This window comes from Hydra vulgaris, chromosome 03, assembly GCF_038396675.1.
Source record: "Hydra vulgaris chromosome 03, alternate assembly HydraT2T_AEP".
Classification (NCBI taxonomy): Eukaryota; Metazoa; Cnidaria; class Hydrozoa; order Anthoathecata; family Hydridae; genus Hydra; species Hydra vulgaris.
The window spans coordinates 45,907,069-45,932,933 of record NC_088922.1 but is presented as its reverse complement, the minus strand read 5'-3'; the positions used below and the strand labels follow the sequence as shown (position 1 = coordinate 45,932,933).

Below are 25,865 nucleotides of genomic sequence, written 5' to 3'. Positions count from 1 at the left end.
ATATATATATATATATATATATATATATATATATATATATATATATATATATATAATTAATCTGAAAGTTATGAAACACACACACTTATATTACTTTTGCATGGGTAACGTTAGCATTTGGGTAATTTGAGATAACGATAGTAACCAACGTACCCGTCAACAAACCTAGTCCTAGATAATGTTGAATATTTATCATAATATTTTTATCATAATTTATGTACAGTGTAGAGTCACAAAATGTGAGTGTACCAATCCTCCATACTTTAACTTTAGACCTAATCGAATTTCACATTGAAAGCAAACGAATTCTAATAGAGTCTAGTATAGAAAAATAGTGCATTTGATAATTTTTATAAACAAGGGGTTAGCAATCTTTTAAGACGAAAGAGCTAAAGTTTATAATTTATAAAAATTTTCCCGTTTTTAAAGAGCTACTGACATCTTGTTTTTAATACTATAATAGTATTTGTGCATGGAGCGGAATAGCCGCATCATAACATCATTTATAATACAACCTCTGGTATAAAAATTTAAATAATACAATGTAGATTATGTACTTACATAAATCTTTGTTTGTTTTTACAGAAGGCCAACAAACACAAACTTTGAAAAAATAATAGTGTCACGAGTAAACATCTCGCGTGTGTTCATTTAGTTCTGTATGTGTCATGTATTTTTTAAAACACGACACAGTTTAAAAAAAGTAGAAATATAGATAGTGCCATTAAAATACTGATAGTTGGGTGAGCGTGTAACAAGACTACAAACGATGCCTAATTTTTCTTTATTATAGTTTAGTTTAGTTTATTTAAGTGTTCAATAATTTAAAATATTTACAACAATCCGTAATAAATGTTTGCTAAGTTTAAATTACCAACAAAGATGTGTTGCATTAGGTACCTCTACACTAACAGTCTTAAGATACTCGTGCACATCTGCAACACAAGTACCATACTTTAAGAACATAATAGAATACTGGAAGCATACGAGAAGAGAGTTTACTTCCAGTTATCGTTTAAAAATTCTCTTTTAACTGATTTAAATGTTCATCTTGTTAATTTTTGAACATGTTGACGGAAGTTCGCGTCAATTACTATTTGCAGCAGGGTACTCCACAGCAACACAAAACGGTTGGTGAAAAATTTCTCTCTTGGCATGCAATTGAGTACTCTTTGCTATGCAAGTATTTGATTATGAACACAAATAATATAATTTGACGACTAAGGACAATTGAATGGTACGTGAAAGTTTATTTCATCGAATTCACGCATGAACTTGAACATCAGAATTAAATCACCACTTGTTCTTCTTTCTTCAAGTGTCGTAAGATCTAACATGACTCTTCGCTGCTTGGCGGTGAATAATATCAGAAATAGTTTTTGTAGCACGGTTTTGAACTTTTTCTAGCGCTTCTATGTCTGCACATTGGTACGTTGACTACGATTGGATAGCGTACTCTAGGTGAGGACAAACATACGTGGTGTGCAGTTCTTTCCACAGTGAAAAACTACGGCTGCGAAAAGTTTTTTTCAGCCTCTCTGAAACTTGAGTATTAAGTTTAAGATCATCTGAGATAAGAACTCCAAGATCTTTCTCTAAAGGAGTAACTTCGATTGCAAGTGGCAGGCCGTCTGATCATGGCATGAAGTAGTCTCGTTTTGATGCCAGTATGCATGACGAGTAACGAAGTAAATAAATTTATTTAAAAATGTAACGTTGTTGATGTCAACTTTTCTATACCTCCCCCCTCCCCCTTGTCAATAATTATCAATAATTTCCAGACCCCTCCTCCTCCCTATTTTGTTGACGTAATGAACAGCCCTCTGTAGAACACCCCTATACCGCCCTCATCCATAACTTTAGTATATGGTTGTCCTGGTGGTTTTGTCCCAGAATGCTTTAAAATTGATAAGAGGCTTGTTGATCACACACACTAAAAATAAACGCACAAACAAGAGTTTTCCAACTGACGTTTTTATGCGAGGCCATTTCTATGTTTTATTTCACTGCTAAGTTTTTGGCGAGGAAATAACAAAAAGAGTTGAAACTGCTTTTATTGAGGTTGTGCAGTACGTTATAAATCTTATATTCCAATATTTATTTACTATATTGTTAGAATTTTAAAAATTTAGTCAGAATTTTAAAAATTTAGTATTTAGTTGTCATTAAAAGGTAACTTTTTGTATTTAAGAAAGTAATTTAAATGCTAAAACAAATTTCTTATGTAACATTTTCCTATAAAATATTAGAAAAAATTGTTAGAATAGATTTTAGGAGAAAATACATCGTATGTTTTTCCTATAAAAAGTGAAACTTATTTGTTTATAAATCTCCTCAAATTGTGCTAGTTTACCACTTTTAATTTCTTTTGGAAATGTAAAACATTGTCATTATTTTTTAGTATTATTAATATATATGTCAATATCTGTTAATAATATTACATTATTTTTTGTAAATAAGAATATAAAAGCGAAAAACTACCAATTATTCTACTTTTGACTTTAATTATTGTCACCATTATTGTTATTCAATATAAAATCATTTAATTAAATGTTATAAAAATGAAACTGCCTAAAATAAGTAATCTGAAGATAAACATCATCTAAAAACAATTTTACTTAAACAGATGAACCTTTTAGTAATAGGTATGTGTGTATATATGCGTAATGGAACTGATTTCTTCTATCATATTCCGTGCCACATATGTTAAACTTTGCTTAGTGTTTGTCTAGTTAGGAAGTGTTTTGTAGCCTTAATATTCAAAATTAACTTTATCACAATATGTTTTTTTTATTTTGTAAAGTTATTTGAGTTTTTCTTTTGAGTTGTTTGATTTGAAAAATTTGATAATTTTCTGAAATCGCTTTTATATTAAAAAAATGAATATTTTTTTATTAAACCTATTCTTGATTTTTATATGTATTTTTTAAATACCTTATAAATTTTATTTAAAAGTATATCGCAGACATTCCATTTTCCTTTGCAAATTTGGTCTATAATCATTGGCTTTTTTCAAAATGTCAAGTTACGTGTCCCTAACTTTAAAATATGATTGGTATTATGTGAATGCAATAAATTATTATTATTACTAAAGTGCGGTTAACTGAACGGAATATTTTAAAATTGGTCACAGTCTTCCTAAGGATTCCTTATTGTCAACTTTTGTACTTATATGCACATAACGTTTTGTAGAATAATCCAATTTCTATTTAATTTTCACTTTTGTGATATTAAGTGTTTTTATTTCACTTTTTTTTAATTTAATTTTTAAAATTTAATTTACTTTTAATGATATATAATAATGTAATCTTTTAAAATTTAACAAAATAAAATTTTTACATATATACCTTAGTAAAAAAATTTGTAATAGCAAAGACTTCTTATTTAAATCAATTTTTTTATACAACTTGCAACATGTACATTAGGATGTTAACTTTTTAATATCTTCAATTTCATTTATAAAAAACAGATGAACTTTGGTTTAAAAGTAACTGAAAAGTCATTGGTTTTATTTAATTTTTGAAAAAGGTCACCCACCATGATCTGTGATAACACACTGGCTCTCATATATCAGTTAATTTTTTTCTCTTCAAAAGAATATTAACCTGGATCTCAAAAGAATTTCATAGAGATTTCATAAATAATAATAGTTTCAAATAAAAATGAATTGATTAAGTTTTATATACAAAAAAACAACAATTTTTTGACTAAAAATTGAAAAGATTATTGATTATGACATTTTGTTTGCAATGTTTTTTTTTTAAAAGTTTAAGTAGAAAAAATTGTGAATTTTGAAATCACTATAAAATTCTGGTTCTTTTGAGACCCAGGTTGATATACTTTTAAAGAAAAAAAAATTTACTGATATATGGGAGCTATTATGTAATAAAGGGTCCTGGTGGGTGACCTTTTTCAAAAGTTAAATAAAACCAATGACTTTTCAGTTACTTTCAAACCTAAGTTCATCTGTTTTTTATACAGGAAACTAGAGATACTACAAATTTACCAAAAGTTCAACACCCTAATGTACAAAATCAAGTATTTTAATTAAGTATTTTAATGCTTGAATATATATAATCAAGTATTTTAATTAAGTATTTTAATGCTTATATATATATATATATATATATATATATATATATATATATATATATATATATATATATATATATATATATATATCAGAATGGCTAATAAAGTAGTGGAAATTTATTTTATTGTATCCTTTTGACATTTTGAACATTCAAACAAGATTGCCTCGTTTTCTTTCACTTTCCAAAATTTGGATAATTAAAACATTAATTTATTCTTTTTCCGGTAAACTTTTTAAATTTTTAAATTTTTTAGGTTTCATGAATTCTTTTAATTTCATCAATTTTATTTTTCTTAAAAGATGAAATACTACTCTACTAACATTTTATATATAATTTGATGTTTCATATTTTAAAATTTGCCTAATAACTTAAAATGAATTTGCATTATTGCATTTTAACATGTCGTTATCTGTTCAATTCATTTGTTGTGGAAATATTGAAATTATTTTCTTGTCGTACTTTCAGACAGTTTGATAATTTAAACTTTTAGGAAATGCGCAAAAAAACCTAACTAGAAAGAAAATTAAAAAAAAAACTAAAAAAAGAAATGAATTCATAACTAAAAAGTAAGTAAAAAAATAACTAAAATAAAACTCAAAAAACTAAAAGTCGAGGTGAAAGTTATTTAAAATAACCTTTTTGAAATAAATTTTGAAATAAATAACTTTTAAACTTTGATTTTTTTAAATGTTTTTCTTAAAATTATACGAAGGACTTTTACATGAAGTAACAAAATATTTTAAAAAAAATCCTTATTAAATAAAAAATATTATGTATATATATGTTATAAAAAATATATATAAAACACTGTATATATATACTTTAAAATACACTAAAATTTACCATAAAATATACTAAGATTTTATACAAATGTTTTGTTAAACAGTCTTTGCAATGACAGCTTTAATACTTGCTATTTAAACTTTTGTGTTAGTGGGTTAAAATAGTTAATCAGAATGATTTACAAGCTCTTATGTTTTCTATGTATAATTTGGTGAGTTGCAAGGCGGCTTTGTTACATCTATATGGCAAATTGATCCATCTTGCATAAATTTTACGGGACCTCTTTATATTGTCATTTTCTTTGAAGAGAGGTCCTACATTTTTTTCAAAAATAACATACCAAATCACTGCTAAATTTTGTTGAAATTGTTTTCATTATGCATATACAGGGCTTGTAATGAAGAAAATTGCCAAATGTGTATATGCTCGTAAAGCATGTTATATTACGCTCGTAAAATTATAATATGTTGTCATCAAGCGCAATTATGCGTGCTTGGGGTCAGGGCCGCGAGAGGGATCTTGAAATTTGAAAATTGCAAAAGACTGTGTTTATAAAAAGCTTTCTATTTGTTATACAAGTTTCATTCGTCAATGTTTGAAGTAGTATCTACAGCAGTACATTTATACTACTTCAACAATGTAGTTTTTTATATGCGCAACTTAACAAAAACTTAATAAGTTCTTATAAAAAAGTTTTTTACTTTCGTTGTTTTGATATATATTTAAAACGATGTTAACTTAATGTTTATGATTAACGGTTTTTATATTTCTTGATATTTTTTTAATAATTAATTTTTTTCGTAAATTAATTGATAATTATTAAATATATTTTTTTATAATTTCATATTTAAATAATGCTTTTTTTATCGTCAAAAAATTAGTAGTTTATAACACAAGAATAATTTGAAATTCTTCTTTAAAACTATTAGTTGTAAGTTAAATAACAGATTTTCCCCTCAACTGTTGTCAGCAGCATATATTATATAAGTTTTACTGTGTCATTAAAAAAAGAATTCTGTCGAAAAAAAGAATGCTATAACGTTGCTTAAAAAAAGATTATTTTACTTAATTAAGTTTGGAATTTTTTTCTCTTTTATTTAGATTTTTTTTCAAGTTAACATTTTTTATAACTTTATCTTAGTTTAATTTTTTTAGCGGATTTTTGAAATAATTCAACATTTAAAATTAACATAAACTTTATCATCAAGCAAATGTGTAATCGATGTGTGGAATATTAACAATAAATCAAATAAATCTTACTTGGTTTTTTTACAAAATTAAAAAGATTCAGAAGCTTTAACTTTCTTATAGTTGTTTCCTAATTTTCTATTCCCATTTTATTTGCACATTTTTATATTCACATTGTGTTTCCACGCGCACTTGGTTAAAATAGTTAACATTCCATTATTGAAATTAGCTGTAACAACTTCAAACTGTTCATTCATTATGTTAGTGCAAAACGGAAAAATGCTGACAAAACAGCAAAACAAAAACGTGCAGAAAGCCAGTGATGTAATGCTTATATTTTTATAAGTACTTTGTATAAGGATATAAGTATAAGGATGGCGGAGTTTTACTGTTAAATCAACAAGTTTTATCATTACCTAAAAAATTTAGTTACAAATATTTTTTTAAAAAAACCATATAAAAGCTTATTATTTTTTCCATCCCAAACTTTTGAACAAGCATGATTTTATGCTCTTGTTATAAGCTGAGGGAGCGTTGTTTATTGTGTCTAGAAGGTTTAAAAAAACCGTTTACAGGCATGTTTCACAAGTGTGGCGCGATCGCGCCTGCTTCATCACAAGCCTTGCATACAGCAGGTTGGACCTTTTGGTTTGATCAATGAGGGGTCACCTTAAACATTTATCAGGTCCCTATATTATTGAAAAAAAAAATTTCAAAAATACATCATGAATTAATGTTTAGGATCTTGAGCAACCCCTAAAAATATTTTTTATTTAAAAAAGATTTATATACAGTTTTGATTTATAAAATCCTGACCAAGACTCATTTAGACTGCTATACGAGTCTTGGTCAGGAAGGCATGAGATAGCACACTATTTTATATGAACATGCAAACAATACTTTGTTTTGATGATTTGACCATGGCTGCTAACTTAATTTGACAAGTTGAACTTTAAAAAAATGCTGAAAAAGTGTATCTAGACTTGAGGTGGGCATTAATGAGAAAAAAAAGCTACATTTTTGCAAAAAAATAACGATAAATCATTTAAACCTCTAAACAGAAATGAAATTATGTATCAGAAATTTAAAAGAACTCTATGGTGAGTAACTTGCATAAAAAATATAAACTGCTTTGGGTACTGTTACGATGGAAACCTTTAAGAAAGGTTTTTATCTCGATAAAAGATCATAAATTTCAATAACTTTTTGAACTAAAATAACAACCACAGAAAAAGAATTGATTTGAACAAGAGATTTTTGTTCATGGCAACAGTTGCTATGGTGACATAAAAAAACTATTTTTCATAGTTACGGGACCTAGGAGTCAAGGAAACTCAAAATGCTTCGCTCAAATCAATCTATTTGACCCTTAAAGTATCCTGATAAATTTTCAACATGTTCTGAAAAAGATAACTCAAGATATCGTTTCTCAGAGATAAAAATGAAAAATGATTAAATTTAGCTCGAAAACTTTACATATTGGTTTTACATTCAAAAAAAAGGTTCTAATTTCTTTAATGTTAAACTACAACAAATTTATATTTTTAAAAATAAGGTTTGGTTATATAATAGGTTTTTGGTTTGATGCAAAACATTTTTAGACTTTAAATTTTGGACTATAATGTTCTATTTCATTATTGAAGTTATGGTTTCTAAGGGCGTTGCTAAGGTAAATAATTTTACAAGTGGCAAATTTATTGAAAAAAAAAAGAGTAAAAAATATATATAAAAGTACATATTTTTTAAAAATATAGAAATTTCTTTTTTTAAGTATGTAATAAAAAAAAGTAGTTAATACTTTTCAAAAATTTTGATCAGTGTTTACCTTGAATAAAACTATAAAAATACATCTTAACTAAGATAATTGAAATCAAGTTTAAATTATCTTAATTAAGATAATTTAAACTTGATAATTTCACATTTTTAATACAAGCCACTAGATAACTTAAATCAAATTTTTTTATTCATGCTTTGAATAAAAAAATTGAATCTTTTATCTTTAAAAATGTGTTTTATCAATATAGAAAACTTTTTAAAGTAAAGTAACAAGTTCTGATGATTATTTAATAATTATGCACATTTAATTTAAATTATGTTTTTTTAACTGGTTTAAAAACAGTTTTTTTCAAATAAATGCATGCTAATTTTTTAATTACGCATTAAAAAAAAGAACTAAACATTTTTTAAAACCATTTCATGCTTTGCATAAACATTTATTTTTTCAAACATGTATTCATTTGAAAGAAAAACACAAAGGAAAAATAATTAAATTTTTGAAATCCTTTGTTAGTTAAATAAAGTAAACAAAAAAGGATTCTTAGAAATACTTTTTAGTAATATAAAAGAAAAAATAATTCAATCATTTTTATTTCAATGGAAAGATAAAATTATTTTTTCTTTTGTCAGAAAAGTGATACATAAAAGTTTATTAGCAGTGATTTTTTACTTTTTTTAATAGCATTTTAATAATATAAACAATTTAGCAAAGATTAAATTTGTTAAATTATAACCGCTTTCAAAAACATTTTTTTTTTTTTTAACAAAATCTTATTGAGTATATTAACCTAAATTGATTTTAGAATAAGTTCAAGAAGATAAAATTTTGCATAAAATGCTCAGAGCATTTTATACAAAAAGCTATTTTACCTTATGCTGAAAATTTTTTGTTTGGTAATATTTATTGAAGTTGTAATTGTTTATTTTAATGGTATTTTAATGAAGTAGATGATGTTTTAAAAATGGCACACCGTTGTTTTTAATTTAAATTACAATTACATAAAATGTGCCTATTATTTACAAGTATAATAAATTAAGATAAAATCAAAAAGAAAAAAGTTTAAATTTTTCTAAAACTAACATTTTTATAAAAATATTGAATTAAAAATATCCTACAACTTCAGAAGAAAACGTCATCTATTATTTTAATACAACATAAATGAGCGAAGTTAAAAAAAAAATTCAAAAAATAAATTAATCTAAGCAAAAAAATCAAGCAACCATGTTAATATTTATTTAGACAATGTTAGTTTTAAATTACATTTGTTCAGGTATGGGCAATAACTCTCAATAAAACATTACTTTATAAAACTTTATTTACAATATTTCAAGTATTTAGTTTCTAAATTACTTTGAAATCTTTTGTTTAAAGTTGTCTTAATGAGCCTCTCTGGATTGACAATGATAGAGGGTAGTCATTAGCCCTGTGTTGACCATCCACTGTACAGTTTTTAATAAAACAATTTGAAAATAAGACTCAAAAATATGATATTAGTCTTGGTTAGAGTAGAAGAATGCTATAAGTTAAAATATATAGAATATAAATTTTTTTTTATTTAATTCATGCAATAACTTATTTTTAGCAAAAGTATTATATTTATTAATAAAATATATATATAAATGGTGATATTTTAACATAAAAAATAACAAATTTGAGCAAACGATATTTCTAATATAATTTGTAACACAGTTTACTTATTTTTATTTTCAAAAAATTGTTATGTTTTTAATTTCTTTTAACTTCTTTAATTATGATTTTTTGAAATAAATTTTTAGATAAATTTTAAATTTAAGAAACAAAACCAATGCTCTAGTTATCAAAAATTCCACCATGCACTAATTATCAAAAAACTTTTTTTCAGGTAATTGTTATTTTGCTTAAACTTAACATAAAAGTTTTGTTATTTAGTTGTATTGTGTCTGTTATGATTGATTTTTAGTAAATAAATTAAAATGGCTGCAGCTGCAGTTACAACAAAATCAGAGTTTGTTGTTGGTGGTCGATATAAATTGATCAGAAAAATCGGAAGTGGGTCTTTTGGAGACATTTATCTTGCTTTAAATCTTACAAATGGAGAGGTAAAGTTTTGGTTATTAAAATTATAACTAAATCCACAAAGTATGCTTTCTATCTAAAATTTGTTGTATATTACTTATAAACAAAAAATTTTCCAAGTAAGTGCAACAAAATTCTGTGTTCTCCTTGAAATCTCCTTGAAACTTTGATTTAAACTTATATTTAATATTATTTTCAGTTCTATTTTTATCTTACTATAAAAGCCATTATTTCCTAGTGTGTTTTGGCTGCTCAATGTAAAATAGGACTTTTCGCCCATGATAATTTCAAACTCATGTGGCGGTTGGAAAAAAGTTTTCAAAAGTTTTAACAGTCGTTGTTTTTGCTTAATTATTTGAATTTCAGAGCTTTCTGGTGCTTTCTTTCTTTTGAAATATTTAAGTCCATGCATGTTAAAAAATTCTATAAACATAACTTCTATGAACTCCATATTTTAATGCAAGTCTTCTCTGGGAGATTCCAACTTTATTTTCAGCCTTGTTAATGAGTGAAGTAATTTTTCCTATTTTGTCCATTTTGTATGGTTTTCTGTCACTTCCTGACTTTCTTTTAAGGTCAATGTTGTCAACTCTTTTGATAATATTATAAATTGTTCGCCTTGCAACTTTTATTTGCATAAAATTATGCACTGTAAATGTTTTCCCTTTGTCTATGTTATCTAAATAGAAGTTTCCAATAAGCTTTTATTTGTCGTTTTCTTTAATTTCATCCATTTTATTTATATAATTTTAATTGCCAAAATCAGTATCAGATTATGAAATAAGAATGTCTAGTGAATATATTTAACTTTGAGCTGCAGAAATATTTGAATTTGTTTGCGAGTTTCGAACGTTCAAATTTTGTGCAAATTTTTAGTAGCCTTGTGTTATTATAATGAATAAATATATATATATATATTTATATATATATATATATATATATATATATATATATATATATATATATATATATATATATATATATATATATATATATATATCACTAACACTGTATATAACATCACTACTAATGTATATAAGATAAAATATAGAATATGTGGAAAATGCAATGAAATCTGGAGTAGTTAGACACAAGTATTTAAAGTTAAAACTACTTACCAAATCCCAATGGTAACATTTGTCACCATCATACTATACATACTTATTTACATTCAAACTTATCAAAAAACAGTAAATCTTTATAAAAACTTCAGTTAACCCTTAGTTAAGCATTGCACAATCCTCATAAACATATTAACATGCAAAAAACTTTTTAGAGCTAATACAGATCAATTGGTTAATAAAACCTGAAAGAGGGTCCTTTGTTTTAAAATAGTTAAAATATTTCAAGTTTCATAGTTTGTCAAACAGTAAATTTTGCGAAAAAAAATAAAAAAAAACATTTTTATAAAATAATGGAGCTGTCTTATGCATAAACCTAAAAATATAAACATATGTATTAATAATTTAGCCAAAAAATGATTTTGAAAAGGTGGTGACAAATGTCATCAATGCGCAGTAACAAAAGTCAAAAAAGTGATATTCTTAAAAAAAAAAGTTTTTTAGATACGTGTATAGTATAAGAGGAGCCCATCTACAAAACGCTTCCAAGTAAATTTATTTTGAGAAATCGAAGGAAAACTGGCCCACGCCTAATTAGCGCTCCAAAAAAATTTGTGTTAGTTAAATTTGTATCATTAAATAGACACTATAAAATCACGTGCTTAAAAAAAGATGCAACTCTACAGGATCTCGAAATAAACCTATTTGAAATATGACTTTTGACTTATTTCACTATTTTTGGCTTATTTTGACTATTGACTTATTTTGATGTTAGTTGGACTTAGATTATTTTGAAAGTGTTTGGTTAAATTCACATGGTTTGTTAGTTTATTAAAAAGCATTAAAATATTTTGATTTATTTAGCTTGCGAGAATTATAGGTTTTTTATTATTATACTATAAATAAATAAGGTAACAGAAAAGGAAGTATAAAACAAAGAGAAAAACAAAATGTTGTAAGTTTTTTATTAAGAAACTGATTAACAATGAAACAAAGTTTGAAATACAACAAGAGTTAAACATGTCTGCTTACAGCATCTTCATCAAGACAACTGCATATAGTATCTTCCTTATCTTCTAGGTGTTCTTCTATTAAAGAATCAATAACAATACATTTTTAAAAATTAAAATAATTATCCTGCTCCCAGTTCACTCCTGTATGCACAAGAATTAAACTTTTGATATCTTTCTTTTTAGCATCTGCAACTGGGACTTCTTTCTGAATCTGAGATGGACAAGAAAAACAGTCATGCCTTCTCTTTATTATAATCTGAGAACTTTTCAGAAAAAATTTGGTTCCCCTTGGACTTTAATATTTTAAAATGATTCTGTTGTGATAAAAAAAAATTTTATTTTCCTGAATTTTGATTGGCAATGGTTTTTTAAAAACTCTTAGAGATACTGATTTAAAATCTAATACACTCCAGTCCCTTTCTTCAAATTTCACTTTTCCCTGTGTACTGTAAACATAGTACTCTTCTGGGGAATATATTCATTCAATCTTTTTAAGCTTTTTTTCTAAAGTTCCAAATACACTGTCACAAGGCAAAAATGTATGTCCTCGAACAGGAAACAAAAATTCAATTGTTTTTACTAATATTGGCGCATGTCTTCACAGCCAGAAAGCTTGCCATATAAATTAAAGCAATATTTTTATTTTGACCACCACATGCATTAGAAACTAAATGAATAGTGTCTATGCCATCCATGTTTGTATTGCAGAGCTTGTCAAATACTGCACTAAAACAGGAAGAACTATTCTTTTTGAAATCATTCTCAATCCAAGTATAGATAGTGACATTATCTTGATTTAATGATCTGTAAATAATTTTTGTTTTCTATGACACAAGTTGTATATGTATAGTTGTCTACTGAAATAAGCTTGCTGATCTGGAACTCTAGGAATGACTTTTTGATTGATGGTCAAAGCAAATAGTTTTTAAACCATCTGACTGCTCCTTTAAAAGATCATAGAATGCATTTGCTCTACGCTGATGAATAACTAAATCAGTAATTAAACTGTTCTTCCTTTCTAAATTATTTTCAATCTTTATTTGGTTTCAAATTCTTTCACAAAATGAACATGCATCTGATTTAGGAGAACCAAACCCTAAATTAAAGTTGATTATAAAAAATTTTCGGAAAAATTCATGTCACTGGTAGATTGGGCTCTTTTTCTGCATACAATTTTCATACTGTTTTAATACTTTTAAGCTCTGATGGTAGATAAAGTTTTCTAGATTTCTTTCTGCTATAATGGCTCTCCCTTCGCGGAAGAGTCTTTATAAATTCTGTCACAGCCTTTCTCTTATCCTTAAAATTGTGGCTCTTTTTATCACCACGTCTGTTTTCTTTTCTAAGATTACCATGTTTAAAGAAATGTTTTGCAATATCTTGAACACAAGTTTTACCAACATTTAAGCATTTTAGAAAGGTGTCTTTACAAACATGCACTATTTGTCTGTTTTCTTTTCCCATAAAATAACTAATTTCACAACTAGACCTATTTCTCATTTTTTGAGGATAAAATTGCTCTTTTTTTCTAGATTGTTATTTTATCTGAACAGACAAAAACTTTAATATATATTTGCAGGCCTTGTTTATTAAGAAATAAAGTCGTAAGTAAAAGCATTTAACCGCAATTGTAAACTAATAGATTTTTTGTTAAAGAAACAGTTTGTTAAATAATTTTTGTTGTTATTGTTAAAAATTAGTTAAAAAAAATAAATTGTTTTAAGTTTTATCTTAAGGAATTAAATATATAAATTCCTTTTAAATATAAAAATTATTTTTTGTCATAATAGTTAAAAAATGCACGATTTATTTTGATGTAAATATTTTATTAATAAGATTTTTTGTTTATTGTTAATTCAATAACTTGAAGTTTTAATGACGTTCGTTTATTTTATGAAAATAAATTATGATTACGAAAATGTTATCGGTAACTGATAAATAACAAAAAAAAACTCTTTATTGTTTAAAAACATTATTAAAAGGAGTTCACAAAATAAATAAGAAAAAATTTATTAACAGATAATAAAATAACCAAAAACCAACAGTAAAATTATAAGAAAATACACAAATATTATTTTAGTTTTACGAAAAAAATATTTTTTTAAAAAAAAATTTAGTTCATATTTAAAAAAAAATAATAACAATGATTTTTCAAACTTAGATTTTATTTGTAACTTTTGTTGTAGTGAGAAAAAAAACTGTTTGTATGATTTTTAACGCGTTAGTAAAATAACTTTAATTACAATGGGGTACTTGAAAAGATGCTAGTGACGCAATATAACTTCTGACAATACAAAATATATTTGCTGAGTTGAGTTACTTAAAAATGTGTTACGCATTTTTGTTACGCAGCGAAATCTCGTAACAAGGTCTGTATTTGTCTTGGTCACATTTTTTGATAGTATTATAAAAATGAGCATTAAAAAGGTAGAGTTCAGAATTTTTTATTTCAGAACATTTGTATATCGTTTTGTGTTCATGTCGACAATAGTGTTTTGAAAGTGGTTTTGGTCCATGCCTAAAAATTAAAATGTAAACTAACATATATATATATATATATATATATATATATATATATATATATATATATATATATATATATATATATATATATATATATATATATATAATATATATATCCAAAATTTCTTTTTTAGCACAAAAAATGTAAGTATTTTAATAAACAAGACAAGTTTTTTAGTTATTAAAACCATTTTATTAATTCTAAACAATACATGTTTCAACTATCAATAGTCATCTTCAGTTGAAATTTAATTTTTTTAATTTGTTTAAATACCTATATAGGTGATTTTTTCAATACCAATACAAAATGAAATTATCTGTGTACAAACTATTAATTTAATTACAAAAATACAACAAAAACTATTATAAGAATAACAAGTCATACTATAAAACAAATAGGAAGTGACGAAAGAATAGGTTAATAAAAAAAATACATAGAAAGTAATAACTAAACAGAAAGTGTCAATTGCACATGGTTGACCTGTTTGTTCATACCAGGTTTTAACCATTCTATAAACATGCTTTCTTTAAGTTTTAATTCGAACTTATTAGATGCTGAATCTAAAACAGAAAAACACTTTTCATTTAATTGCATAAAACAATTTTCATTACCATGGAGATGTTTATAGATATGTGATTTTGTGTCTCTCTTATAATGTTCAGTTATCCGTGTCTTGAGATGGCGAGTAGTTTCGCCTATATAACAGGAGTTACATCCTGCACATACGAATTTGTAGACCATGAATGATTTGAACTCTAGAGGAATAGGATCTTTAGAGGAGAAAAATCTTGAAACTTTTAGTGAGACAAAAACTAGTTTAAAATTTACAGAACAGCAATATCTTTTAACAATTGAATTCAATCTTTTTTTAGTTAAATCAGATATTTTTTTCTAAAAACGGTAGTTTAAAGTAAGACAAAGGTTCTTTGATTTTTAATTGTGATGGATTGTTTGTGTTAATTTTGTTTAAATAAGATTTATATATTTTCGATATTAGCCAAGATGGATACATGTTTCTTTGAAATACTTTGAAAAGGTTGTTTATGTCGGAGTTAAACCCTAGATTTATTAGGTTGTTTATGTCGGAGTTAAACCCTAGACTATTGATTTTAAATGTTCTATCGATTAAGCATTTGATAAGACTAACTCTGTACGAAAGCGGAGTGAAACTATAAAAATTGGTGTGTAGACCAGAGTAGGTTTTTTTATGAAAAACTGTAGTAGTTACTGTAGAATTTATTTTGTGTAAATTTACGTTCAAGAAGGATATTTTCAAATTCACTTCTTGTTCCATGGTGAAAGAAATAGAATTGTGTTTACTAATAATATAATTAAGGAAAAGCTTTAAGCTCTTTGAAAAATCACTGGAAGCGAGAGTCATCCATACTACAGATCCCCAGAAGTAATCAATGCACAGAGCGCACAATCAAAGTAATAAAGGAAATGTATTCGTCATGCAAAAATAAAGACAAATCGCACCTTCTATTCCTTCTATGCAACAAGCAAGAGCAAGGTCAATGGTCTGAGTCATTGTTAGATTGAAAATTTATTGTATTACATGACTATGACATTCTAAATAAATTTGAATCATAGTAGTACTTAGGTCAAACTTAGGTCAAAATCGATTTTTCAATGGCGGGGTGAACATTTTTCAAAAGATATGCAAATAATAGTTAATTTTGTTCTTTTTAGGTAAAAGTTCATCAAACTGCAGTACAGGATCATGGGGTTGAAAAAAAGTCATAACCCTTGTAAATACTTGTAATAATTAATTGAATAAAAAATTTTTATAGATATAACTTATCGACGGAGTTTAGGTATCAAATGATTGATAACATTATCAAATATATTTATACTTGATAATGTTATCAAGTATATTTATTCTTGATAACGAGGGTATTTAAACTCCCTCAAAATATTATTTTGAAAAATTAATAATAGAGTTATATCCATAGAGTTTTTTTATTTAATTAAAAAAAAAATTAACTCTTTTTAAGATGTCATTTAAAGTTTGTAATAATTTATCTTTTTTCTTTTTCTTTTGATAAAATCTATCATAACAAATCAAACAACAAAAAATTTAATTATTATAAGTGGCGTTAGTATAAAATAAAATTTAATGTGTGCTTTTTTTTAGCTAATAATTTTTTGTTTTGTTTTTAAAAAAACCATTAATTATTTTTGTTATTGTTTGTTATGAGAAATTGTCTAAATAAATATTCTTGCGCTTGTAAGATGCAAGAAAAGATGATTTCTTTTTTTACGTGTAATATCTTTTCTTCTTTTTTTGGTTGAACATTTTTGATGGAAAAGTTGGGTTTAAAAAATAAAACTTTCTTTGCTTTTTCTTAACATTTGTAAATAGTGCTAATATCAAATGTAATTGTTATTTAAACTTTTTTATGTAAGCATCATTCTAACTATTGCTTAAAGGATATTTTTAGCTCTTTAAGCGCTCGATAAAATTCAAACGCTGTTCAGAAAATTTCGATTAAAAAAGAATCGGTAATAAACATAACAAGAAAACAACTATTTTTGAACTTTATTTTTTTGTAGGTAAGATAAAGAAATAAAAGATTAAAAGCAGTTTAATGATTTTAATGCACAACTTTTGTGTGATAATTAGAAAAACAGGCTGGACACAGTCCAACACCACATAACTGACACTGCCAAATTGTGTGGGCTCGAGTTTGGTGCCCAGCTACACGTTTCATTTTTTTTCCTGCACTATTTTTTACAAGTTTGTGACCAAATAATGGATTGTTATTTGCAGTATGTTAGGGAAGTGGATATGAGACAATTGTACTTCTAGCCACTTCAATCTTTCTTGATGTTTGTCTTTTAGAAATTACTTTCACTGGAAAATAATCTCCGGCTAAACTTTCCACTATAGCCATCATAAAATCTATTCTTGACATTGGCTTATACAATAAATGGCTATTTAAAATTGCCCTACCAAATAGAGAAAAAGCAACTTTAGTTGTCCACTTTATTGTTTTACGCTCAACAAGTACACATAGAGCTGTGCATCACCCAAATCTACACTGCCCATGGTTTTATTGTAAAGGGCAACAATATTTGGTTTCATAACTATATTTCATTTTCTGTTACACATTTGAAGTCTACATATAAATTAAAATAAAAAACTCCAAATTATCATATTAGTTGATATATTTGTAATAAATAATATTGTATACAATTTTTAAATTAAAGTTATTGTGCCTTCATCAAACAAACTGTCATCGCTGGAACTTAAAAATTCTTCGCTAGTACAACTCTCAACATCCATACAACTTTCTTCACTGTCACTCATTTTTAATGCTAAATATATAAAAACAATATACCAAAAGATAGAAGAAAAAAAGTGCTCTATTTAATGTTACCAGTTTTAATGAATACACAGCGGTATTTTGCTGTAAAAAGTCATAGTTTCAAAGTGGCTCGTCGCGCTCTAAGGGTTAGACTTATTTAAAATTAAGAAATGATTAAAAATGGCTTGACTGAAATGGCTTATAGCTTACAGTAAATGGTTTAACATGTACATAATGGCTCATACATAAGATGTACAAGGCTTGATAAATATGTGTGTGTGTATATATGTATATATATATATATAAATTATGTCAGTGTATTCTACAAATAGAGTGCTCAATGTTCTTAAAGAACAGAGCAATAATAAATTAGTAAAAACACTTATCTAACTTTTATCTTCAACATTATGTTTCACCATCAGTTGGTTCATCAGAAAAAATGTATAAACATAAAAAAATTTCAAATTATTGAAAAATTATTTTGCGGGAAGTTGGGAATTGTTATAATTAATTATGTAATAACTGTAGTATTTTGCAAACAGGAAGTTGCATCAACTACATTAGATAATTAAAAAATCATGAAAAGAATTCTTTGAATTAGTATAAATTTTGGACTGGTCATTTGTTTTTATAATTTTTTAAAAGGAACTTATTTTCATGTCTGCATTTAAATATTAATTCAGATTTATTATTCAATAAATTTTGCTATGGTGTCTAAATATATTTGGCAACTAAAAGAAAAAAATATTAATTTTAAATTAAACTGGTCTATCCTAATAACTGTGCCTGTCTATAATAACATTTCCGAAAAATGTTTACTATGTTTACAAGAAAAACTTGAAATTATTACTCATTTAGATCAAGAATATTTGGCAACTATATTGTATTTGGTGTATTCAGTAACATTTTATACTATTCAGTATTCGGCTGAATATTGCAAACTATTCAGCCGAATACTGAAACATGAAAAAAATTGTATTAGAAAGATTATTTTACTATATATTACTATAAATAATACAATAAGCAAATTAATCAAATAATGAACATATTAAATAAATTAGATTCTATTAATCAAATTTTCTTTATTTAAAACAAGTTTAATACTTAAAATTTATCAGTGGTAAATTATGATAAATGAAAAAAAAATTTTCAGCCTTTGTTGATAGCAAACGATTCCACTTTTCCTTGTATATTATACCTGCTTCTGAAAATAGCTGCTCACTATATACATTACTACCTGGAGATGATAAATAAATCTTAGCGAATTATACTTAACTTAGAGTAAATAAAGCACTTACTGTGCAAAAAACATAGAAAGAATAGAAAAATACCTGTGAAAATAATTTATTTTATTAAAACATGTTTACTTAATTATATGTAATAGTTTTACTTACTTGCTTTCCTTTCTTCTCCACCATGCAAGATCTTGCTTTTACGCAGCAAACAAACTGCTAGTTTATTGTCTTTCCTACAAATTTCTAAATAGGTGATTTTTGCTTAAAAAATGCTATTTTTAAAGCTTTTTGCAAACACAAGTTTGAAATAACACAACTTTTGTTACTTATTATAGTTTTTTGCAAAACGACAATTGAATACAAAATCTTTTATGTTCACTTATGTTGACTTTTCGATTTATATAGTTTTTAAAGGATAGGTAATAATGTATTTATATAACTTTTAATTAAAATGTTTGAGGTCTGCAATTTAAAATGAATTATTAAATTTGTAAATAAATGAATTGTATTTAGTAAATTTAATTCATTTATTAACAAATTCTAGTGACAATTTAAATCATAAATATATTAACAACTAGTATAAACCGCAAACAACGCAATTGCCACTAAATGCTCTTAAGCTTTCACTATAGAATTACAACTATTGTGTATATATCTTTTAAAACGGGTTGTAAGAAAAACAACCTATAAAGAGCAAAGTTTGATGTAACAAATAGTCAATAAATAACATGCCCAAACACATGAATAAAACAAAAATGCTTTATTACCCATGTAGTGTATTTTTTCGCGAAAAAAAGGTATTTGTCGTTTTAAATAAAAAAAGTCCTCAATTGCTGAATTTGGTCAGCGCTGTTGATAACATTCTAGAATAACCCCTGATATGTATATGTTTAACAATTAGGTTATTAACAAATAATTTTGAAAACCTGAACATGATACAATTCTGTTAGACTGTACAAAAAACAGATTTTTTATGTTTAATTTTCAAACTTTTAGCAAAAAATAAAAATCTGATTTAGATTAAAAAATTTTGATTTTAAAAGGTCATGATTTTTTTTCCAACTCTTGTTTAGGAAGTTGCTGTTAAGTTAGAAAATATTAGAGCTCGTCATCCCCAGCTACTCTATGAATCAAAAGTTTATCGACTTTTGCAAGGAGGTGTTGGAATACCTCATGTTAGGTATTAAGTAATAAACTATTTTGGTTCTAGTTAATTTTTTTTTTTAATAAAAAGAAGATGATATATTAATATAAATTTACTTATTATTTATTATAGAATATATTTTATTATTGAATAGATGGTTTGGTCAAGAAAAAGATTACAATGTCTTAGTACTTGATCTCTTGGGTCCAAGTCTTGAGGATTTATTTAACTTTTGTTCAAGGCGTTTCACTATGAAAACTGTTTTGATGTTAGCAGACCAGGTACATTTTGTTGAGTGTGTTATATAAGTGCTTTGTCATTCAGTATATATATTTAATTTTTCTTTTACTTAGATGATAGGCAGAATTGAATATGTACAAAACAAGAATTTCATTCATCGTGATATTAAGCCTGACAATTTTCTAATGGGCATTGGTAGACACTGTAACAAGGTATAAGTTTTGTATTAATCTTTTTTATTGTTTTTGAAATCTCTAAAAATTCTGAGAATTAAGTTGATATACTTTTAACAAAAACATTCCGCTGATAAATGGGACCCAGTCTGATTGGGGTCTTTTTTTTCAGTTAAATTAAACTAATGGTTTTAAGGTACTTTGAAATCGGAGTTCATATATTTTCACATAAAAAGTTGTATTTAGTTGCACATAAAGTGTCACTAGATGTAAAACAAAAATAGCCATATGTGTAGGCTTAAGTATACGCATTGACTTAGAGCTTAAGCAGAAAATAATTATGTAGGAAAAACATTACTTGAAAAAGATTTGTATACATATTATATGAATATAATATCTTGTACTAAAAGTAGTGTCCTTTTTTACTGAAGTTTTTCTTTTTGATATATTTCACTAGGTTTATCTTATTGACTTTGGGCTTGCAAAAAAGTATAGAGACAGTCACACTAAGACACATATTCCTTACAGAGAAGATAAGAACTTAACAGGAACTGCAAGATATGCAAGTATAAATGCTCATTTGGGTATAGAGCAATCGTGAGTATTTTATTTTTAAACCATGGTTTTTCATAAAAATTGTTTTAATATTTCACTTTTAACTTTAATCCTTAAAAATTAGCTAAGAAAATAAAAAATAAATTTTCATTTACATAAGTTGTGGTCTTTTAAATATCCAAAGTAAGCCAAGTAAATCAAACAACATTGAATATCTTTTATATACTGAGCACTGTAGAGGTGGTTTCTAATTGGAAGTCTTTAGCTATTATAAACTCAAATCAACAATGTCGAAAACTTATGATTATTACAACTCTTTATCTGTAATTGACTTCGGAAATTTAAATTTGGCAACATTTAATTGTTGATATTGTTAATCAATAAAGTTCAACCTCTTTTAATACTAAGGCAAGTGTTGTTTTAATAGATTGAAGTTGATTTTTACTAATTGTGACTAATTTTGATAGAAGATTTTTAACTTTTTAAAATTAAAGTGAAAACATTAATAAAAAAAAGCTATTGACATATATCCAATTCTTAAGATTCCAAGAGGTTAGAGTAAACACTTCCTGATTTTACTGACATAAAGGTAAAAAATGCATAATAAAAGTAAAATATATCAGTTTTTCTATTCTGGTTTTTTATCACATATATCATCAAAGATGCTTAATGCTTTAAAAGTACTGATGAACAAGAGAGTCCTTGGAAGATAATAACAAAAATAATAGATGTTAAATATATTATCAAAAAATCTGAAGGCTTAGTGCAAAGACTGTTTAGATTCAAAGAGTATTTTAAGAAATAGCTTTTTTGTTCCCTTATTAAACAAAATAAAATTATAAATATAACTAAACAAAATTATAGTAAAATTTTAGGCAAAAGCACCAGACTTAAAGAAAATCTATTTTGTGAATCAATGGATGTTCTAATAAATTTTTTTGTTTTTTGTTTGTTTTAAAAAAGAAAAACACATATTCATTGCTAGTTGATAATGGCTACATCCAGGTAAACCAAGGTTTTGTTATGTTTTACACTTTAATTTAATTCCATATTGTAACTTTTGTTTTATGAACATCTTTACCGTCTTTAGTTAAGTTTGGTATTTTTAGAAGTTTTGAACCTTACTGTGTTAATCAACTGGGGATTTACTTGTTTCTATTCGGTCTTATTTATATATCATGTTATGTCATTTATGTGCTTTAAAATGTTGCTGAATTATTAAATTGACATCAGTGCTTCTTTTATTTTTACTGCATAATTTTATTCTTACTTAAACTCTTTATTCTAAGTTATTTGCCATATGCCATATTTATGCTGAAATTTTGTGTCATTAGTGCAGTTTAGCATATCGTTATATATTTTGTGCTAACCTTGGCCATAAATTTTTTTATTATTTCTACATTTCAGTTCTTGTTTTTAACTAGAAACCTTAAACAGCTTTAGATTGTTGCATTTAGCCCAAATATTATTCTTTTTTAGGGTGGTTACAGGGTTCTCGTCTTCTGAAGATATATTATTGCAATATATTGTTGTTATCTTTACTGTCAGTAATTGTATCGTTATTGACAATCATTTTTGTTTAGTTAATAATCAGATGATTATTTAATCTATAAAACAAATGAAAAGTAATTGTGTTCTTCTTACAGTACAAAATTATAAAACTAGTGTATATGCGTCTAGTATCATGCTGATATTTTTTTGAATATGATGAGAAACATGTCATGAAGATTGAATAGCTCTCGGAATAGTTAGTAAAAAATAGCTGAAATTATTTCAAAAACTGATATTATTCGCACTCAATTTTGATTAACCTTTAGTTTCTCGTTTTCTTGTATATATCATTATAAGATCGTTATCTTTCAATTTTTATAACCATTATATAAAAGTTGCGTAAATTTTTGTTTAAATTTTTCTGTTTAAAGTTTTTAAATGATTACATTGTACCTATGCTTTTGTACACTTTGTGTACATTTTGTATAAAATCATGTTATCGATAAAATTTTAATAATTTTTTATATCTAATAAAGCTTTAATAATTAAATGTTTCGTGTTTCAGTAAGAATATATTTTGTTCTAATATTTTGCTACACTTTTATTTTTTGTTCAGGCGACGTGATGATATGGAATCACTAGGTTATGTTCTTATGTATTTTAATCGGTCAAGTTTACCATGGCAAGGCCTGCGAGTAGGAGTTTTTATACTATGATTGTCAAGATTTTATTACCTAATAAGATCAAAAACTAATTTTATCGACCTTTATAATTGATTGTATTTATAGCTATCAGTTTTTTTTATTTGAAAATATAGGCTGCAACAAAAAAACAGAAGTATGAAAAGATCAGTGAAAAAAAAATGTCCACCCCTATAGAAGTTTTGTGTCGGGTAATTCTATTTGCTGTTGAACATAAGTTAAATTTTTTTGGGGTTTTTACCATTAAAATTGTAATTTGTTTTTTTTTTCTTTCATAATTTTCTTTTTTAGGGTTTTCCTGCCGAGTTTGCAATGTATTTAAACTATTGTCGTGGTCTTCGATTTGAAGAGATGCCAGATTATATGTATCTTCGACAGTTATTTCGTATTTTGTTCCGCACTCTGAATCACCAATATGATTATGTTTTTGATTGGAGCATGTTGAAGCAAAAGGCTGCGCAACATCTAACCACGGTTAGTGGTAGTAATATGTACGTAGGTGCCCCGGGGGGAACTGCCACGTCTGTCACACCACAAACTGATGATAAGCTGAAGCGGAAAGGATCAAAGGGTGGTCATTGACTAATTTTTAGTCAAGGTATTATATGTGATGTTAAGGAGGGAATGTTTAAAGTGTTTTTCCGCTTGTTTATAAGTTTTTTATTTTCACCTTATAATAAACATGCAACCATATCCCTATCAACACAATCTTTTCTAAACAATTTATTACAAAAAGATACGTACACGTTTCTCCAATGATGCATTTTACATCACCTTAGCAATCTAATCTGTACTTCTAAATATACTTTGATTTTTAATTGTCCCGGTCAGTAATGTTCTATTAAATTATTCTATTTAGGGATCAGGAACATAGCAAAGAAAGTTAATTCTGAACAGTTTTAATACAAATCATTATGTTGTCAGTATTGGTGTTCCTTCGTAAAAAAAACCAATTGTATATAAGTGAGTGGTTATTTTTATTAAAACATCCACTTAACCAAATGCATTCACCTAATGGCTTCACTTATCGAAGTTCAGTTTAATTGCTTGAAACAAAAGCTGTGATCATTTTTACGTCGTCTAGCCAACGATAACCGTTACTGATGAAGTTGTTACATGAAGTATCAAAAATCTTTATAAAATTAGAGCAACACGAATATTGTTTTTGTTCTTGCGGTGAGGGAGAGGGATGTTTCATTTTCTGATTCTTATGTATTAGCTAGGTTAGGTAATGTCTTAATTGATATAATTAGAATCAAAGGCTTTTGCGATTAATCTTAACATGATTTTTTTTTTAACGCATTTTCAATATAACTCGCAATAGTTTTTCTAAATTAAACTTAGGTCTTATTAAACTTGTATAAACTATTTTGTCAATAAACATTATGACTCGTGTATATTTTTTTCATTGTAACCTATTATGTAATGTTTATCTATTATGGCGTTAGATTTGGGTGTTTAACCCATTCCTTTTTACTTTTTTTTTTTTTTTTTCAACTGAAAACTATTAATGAAAGTTTTTTTTTGTTTTATATGTAACTAGTGATCGTGATTGCATATATAAAAGAAAATATTTTAGAAGTTTTTATACAACAATCTTTTCTCACTTTTTCTTTCATAGTCATATTTTCCTTAAAATTTTGTGTTTCTCTATTTTGATTTGTTAAGTCAGATTTCCGCTTTTTGAATTGTCCGATTTTATCTTCACTATATTGATTAAACCAATGCTCGTTAACGTATAATTTGATTCATTTCAAATAATTATAAAAGTACCGTTGTAAATAATATTGAGGAAGTTTTATTTAATGTTAAATATTTTTAGTAATTGACTATTATAACTTCGCAGAATCTTATTCAAAGTTAATACAAATCGTTGACCAGTGCGAGAGGTTCTAGATTAAATTGTAGGTTAAAAATATATTACGATTAACTTTTTCATGACCAACCGTGACCGTAGTGTCACTAAAGAGAACCAATAGAGCGCACGCGTATTTTAATATTTTTATTTTCAATAAAGTTTCTATAATAGCTCGTAAGTATATTTCCGAGACAGTACGCAATGATATCTCGAAATATCAATTAAGTATTCTTAATTAGCTCATAGCTTAAGTACACAAGGTCGTCCCAAAGAAAGGTATTAAAGGTGGGGTGGGGGGTAAAGTATGTATTTTTTGCCGAGTAAAATTTTTTTTGCTAAGATCATTATAAGAAAGAAAAAGAAGTTGTATGACATTAAAAATATTGTATAGCATTAAAAGTCGTTGAATGACAGCGATTTTGCTGGCTAATAAATTTCGTAAGGCGGTAGCCTGGGAGCAAAAAATCCCTAAAACGCTTGCCCCTCTGCCCAAACGTTAGGGCACTAATGTAGTAAAATTTTCAACTTTACCTGCATGTAAATAAGTTCATCCCTATTGAATATTTGTCGGCAATCAGTTACGCCACGATTTCATGAATTCGAAGTCGAGGTTTTTGCAAAATTTATTTGAATAAGTTATTAGTTGATGTTTTTTCAAATTG

General features: G+C 26.1%; 1 protein-coding gene across 5 annotated transcripts; it reads left to right on the top strand.

Moving 5' to 3' along the window:
• Positions 1-1,977: 1,977 nt before the first annotated feature.
• On the top strand, positions 1,978-25,170 carry LOC100210081 (casein kinase I). 5 transcript variants are annotated; one of them, XM_065793410.1, is made up of 11 exons: positions 1,978-2,061; positions 9,618-9,703; positions 9,782-9,920; positions 20,115-20,221; positions 20,340-20,466; positions 20,539-20,637; positions 21,056-21,195; positions 23,261-23,343; positions 23,463-23,536; positions 23,637-23,943; positions 24,205-25,170. In XM_065793410.1, the coding sequence occupies exons 3-10, from the start codon at positions 9,795-9,797 to the stop codon at positions 23,925-23,927; spliced, it is 1,047 nt and encodes a 348-aa protein (XP_065649482.1). In that variant the 5' UTR covers positions 1,978-2,061; positions 9,618-9,703; positions 9,782-9,794; the 3' UTR covers positions 23,928-23,943; positions 24,205-25,170. The 5 variants fall into 5 exon arrangements, with proteins under 5 accessions (XP_065649482.1, XP_065649484.1, XP_065649483.1 ...); XM_065793412.1 differs by having other exon boundaries at positions 1,995-2,061; positions 23,637-23,819; XM_065793411.1 differs by having other exon boundaries at positions 1,997-2,061; positions 23,261-23,339; positions 23,462-23,536.
• Positions 25,171-25,865: the final 695 nt, after the last annotated feature.

Coding starts and splice junctions, on each gene's coding strand:
- LOC100210081 (XM_065793410.1), top strand. CDS start 9,795: ATGGCTGCAGCTGCAGTTACAACAAAATCAGAGTTTGTTGTTGGTGGT. Junction 9,921..20,114: donor TAAATCTTACAAATGGAGAG/GTAAAGTTTTGG, acceptor ACTCTTGTTTAG/GAAGTTGCTGTTAAGTTAGA. Junction 20,638..21,055: donor TTGGTAGACACTGTAACAAG/GTATAAGTTTTG, acceptor ATATTTCACTAG/GTTTATCTTATTGACTTTGG.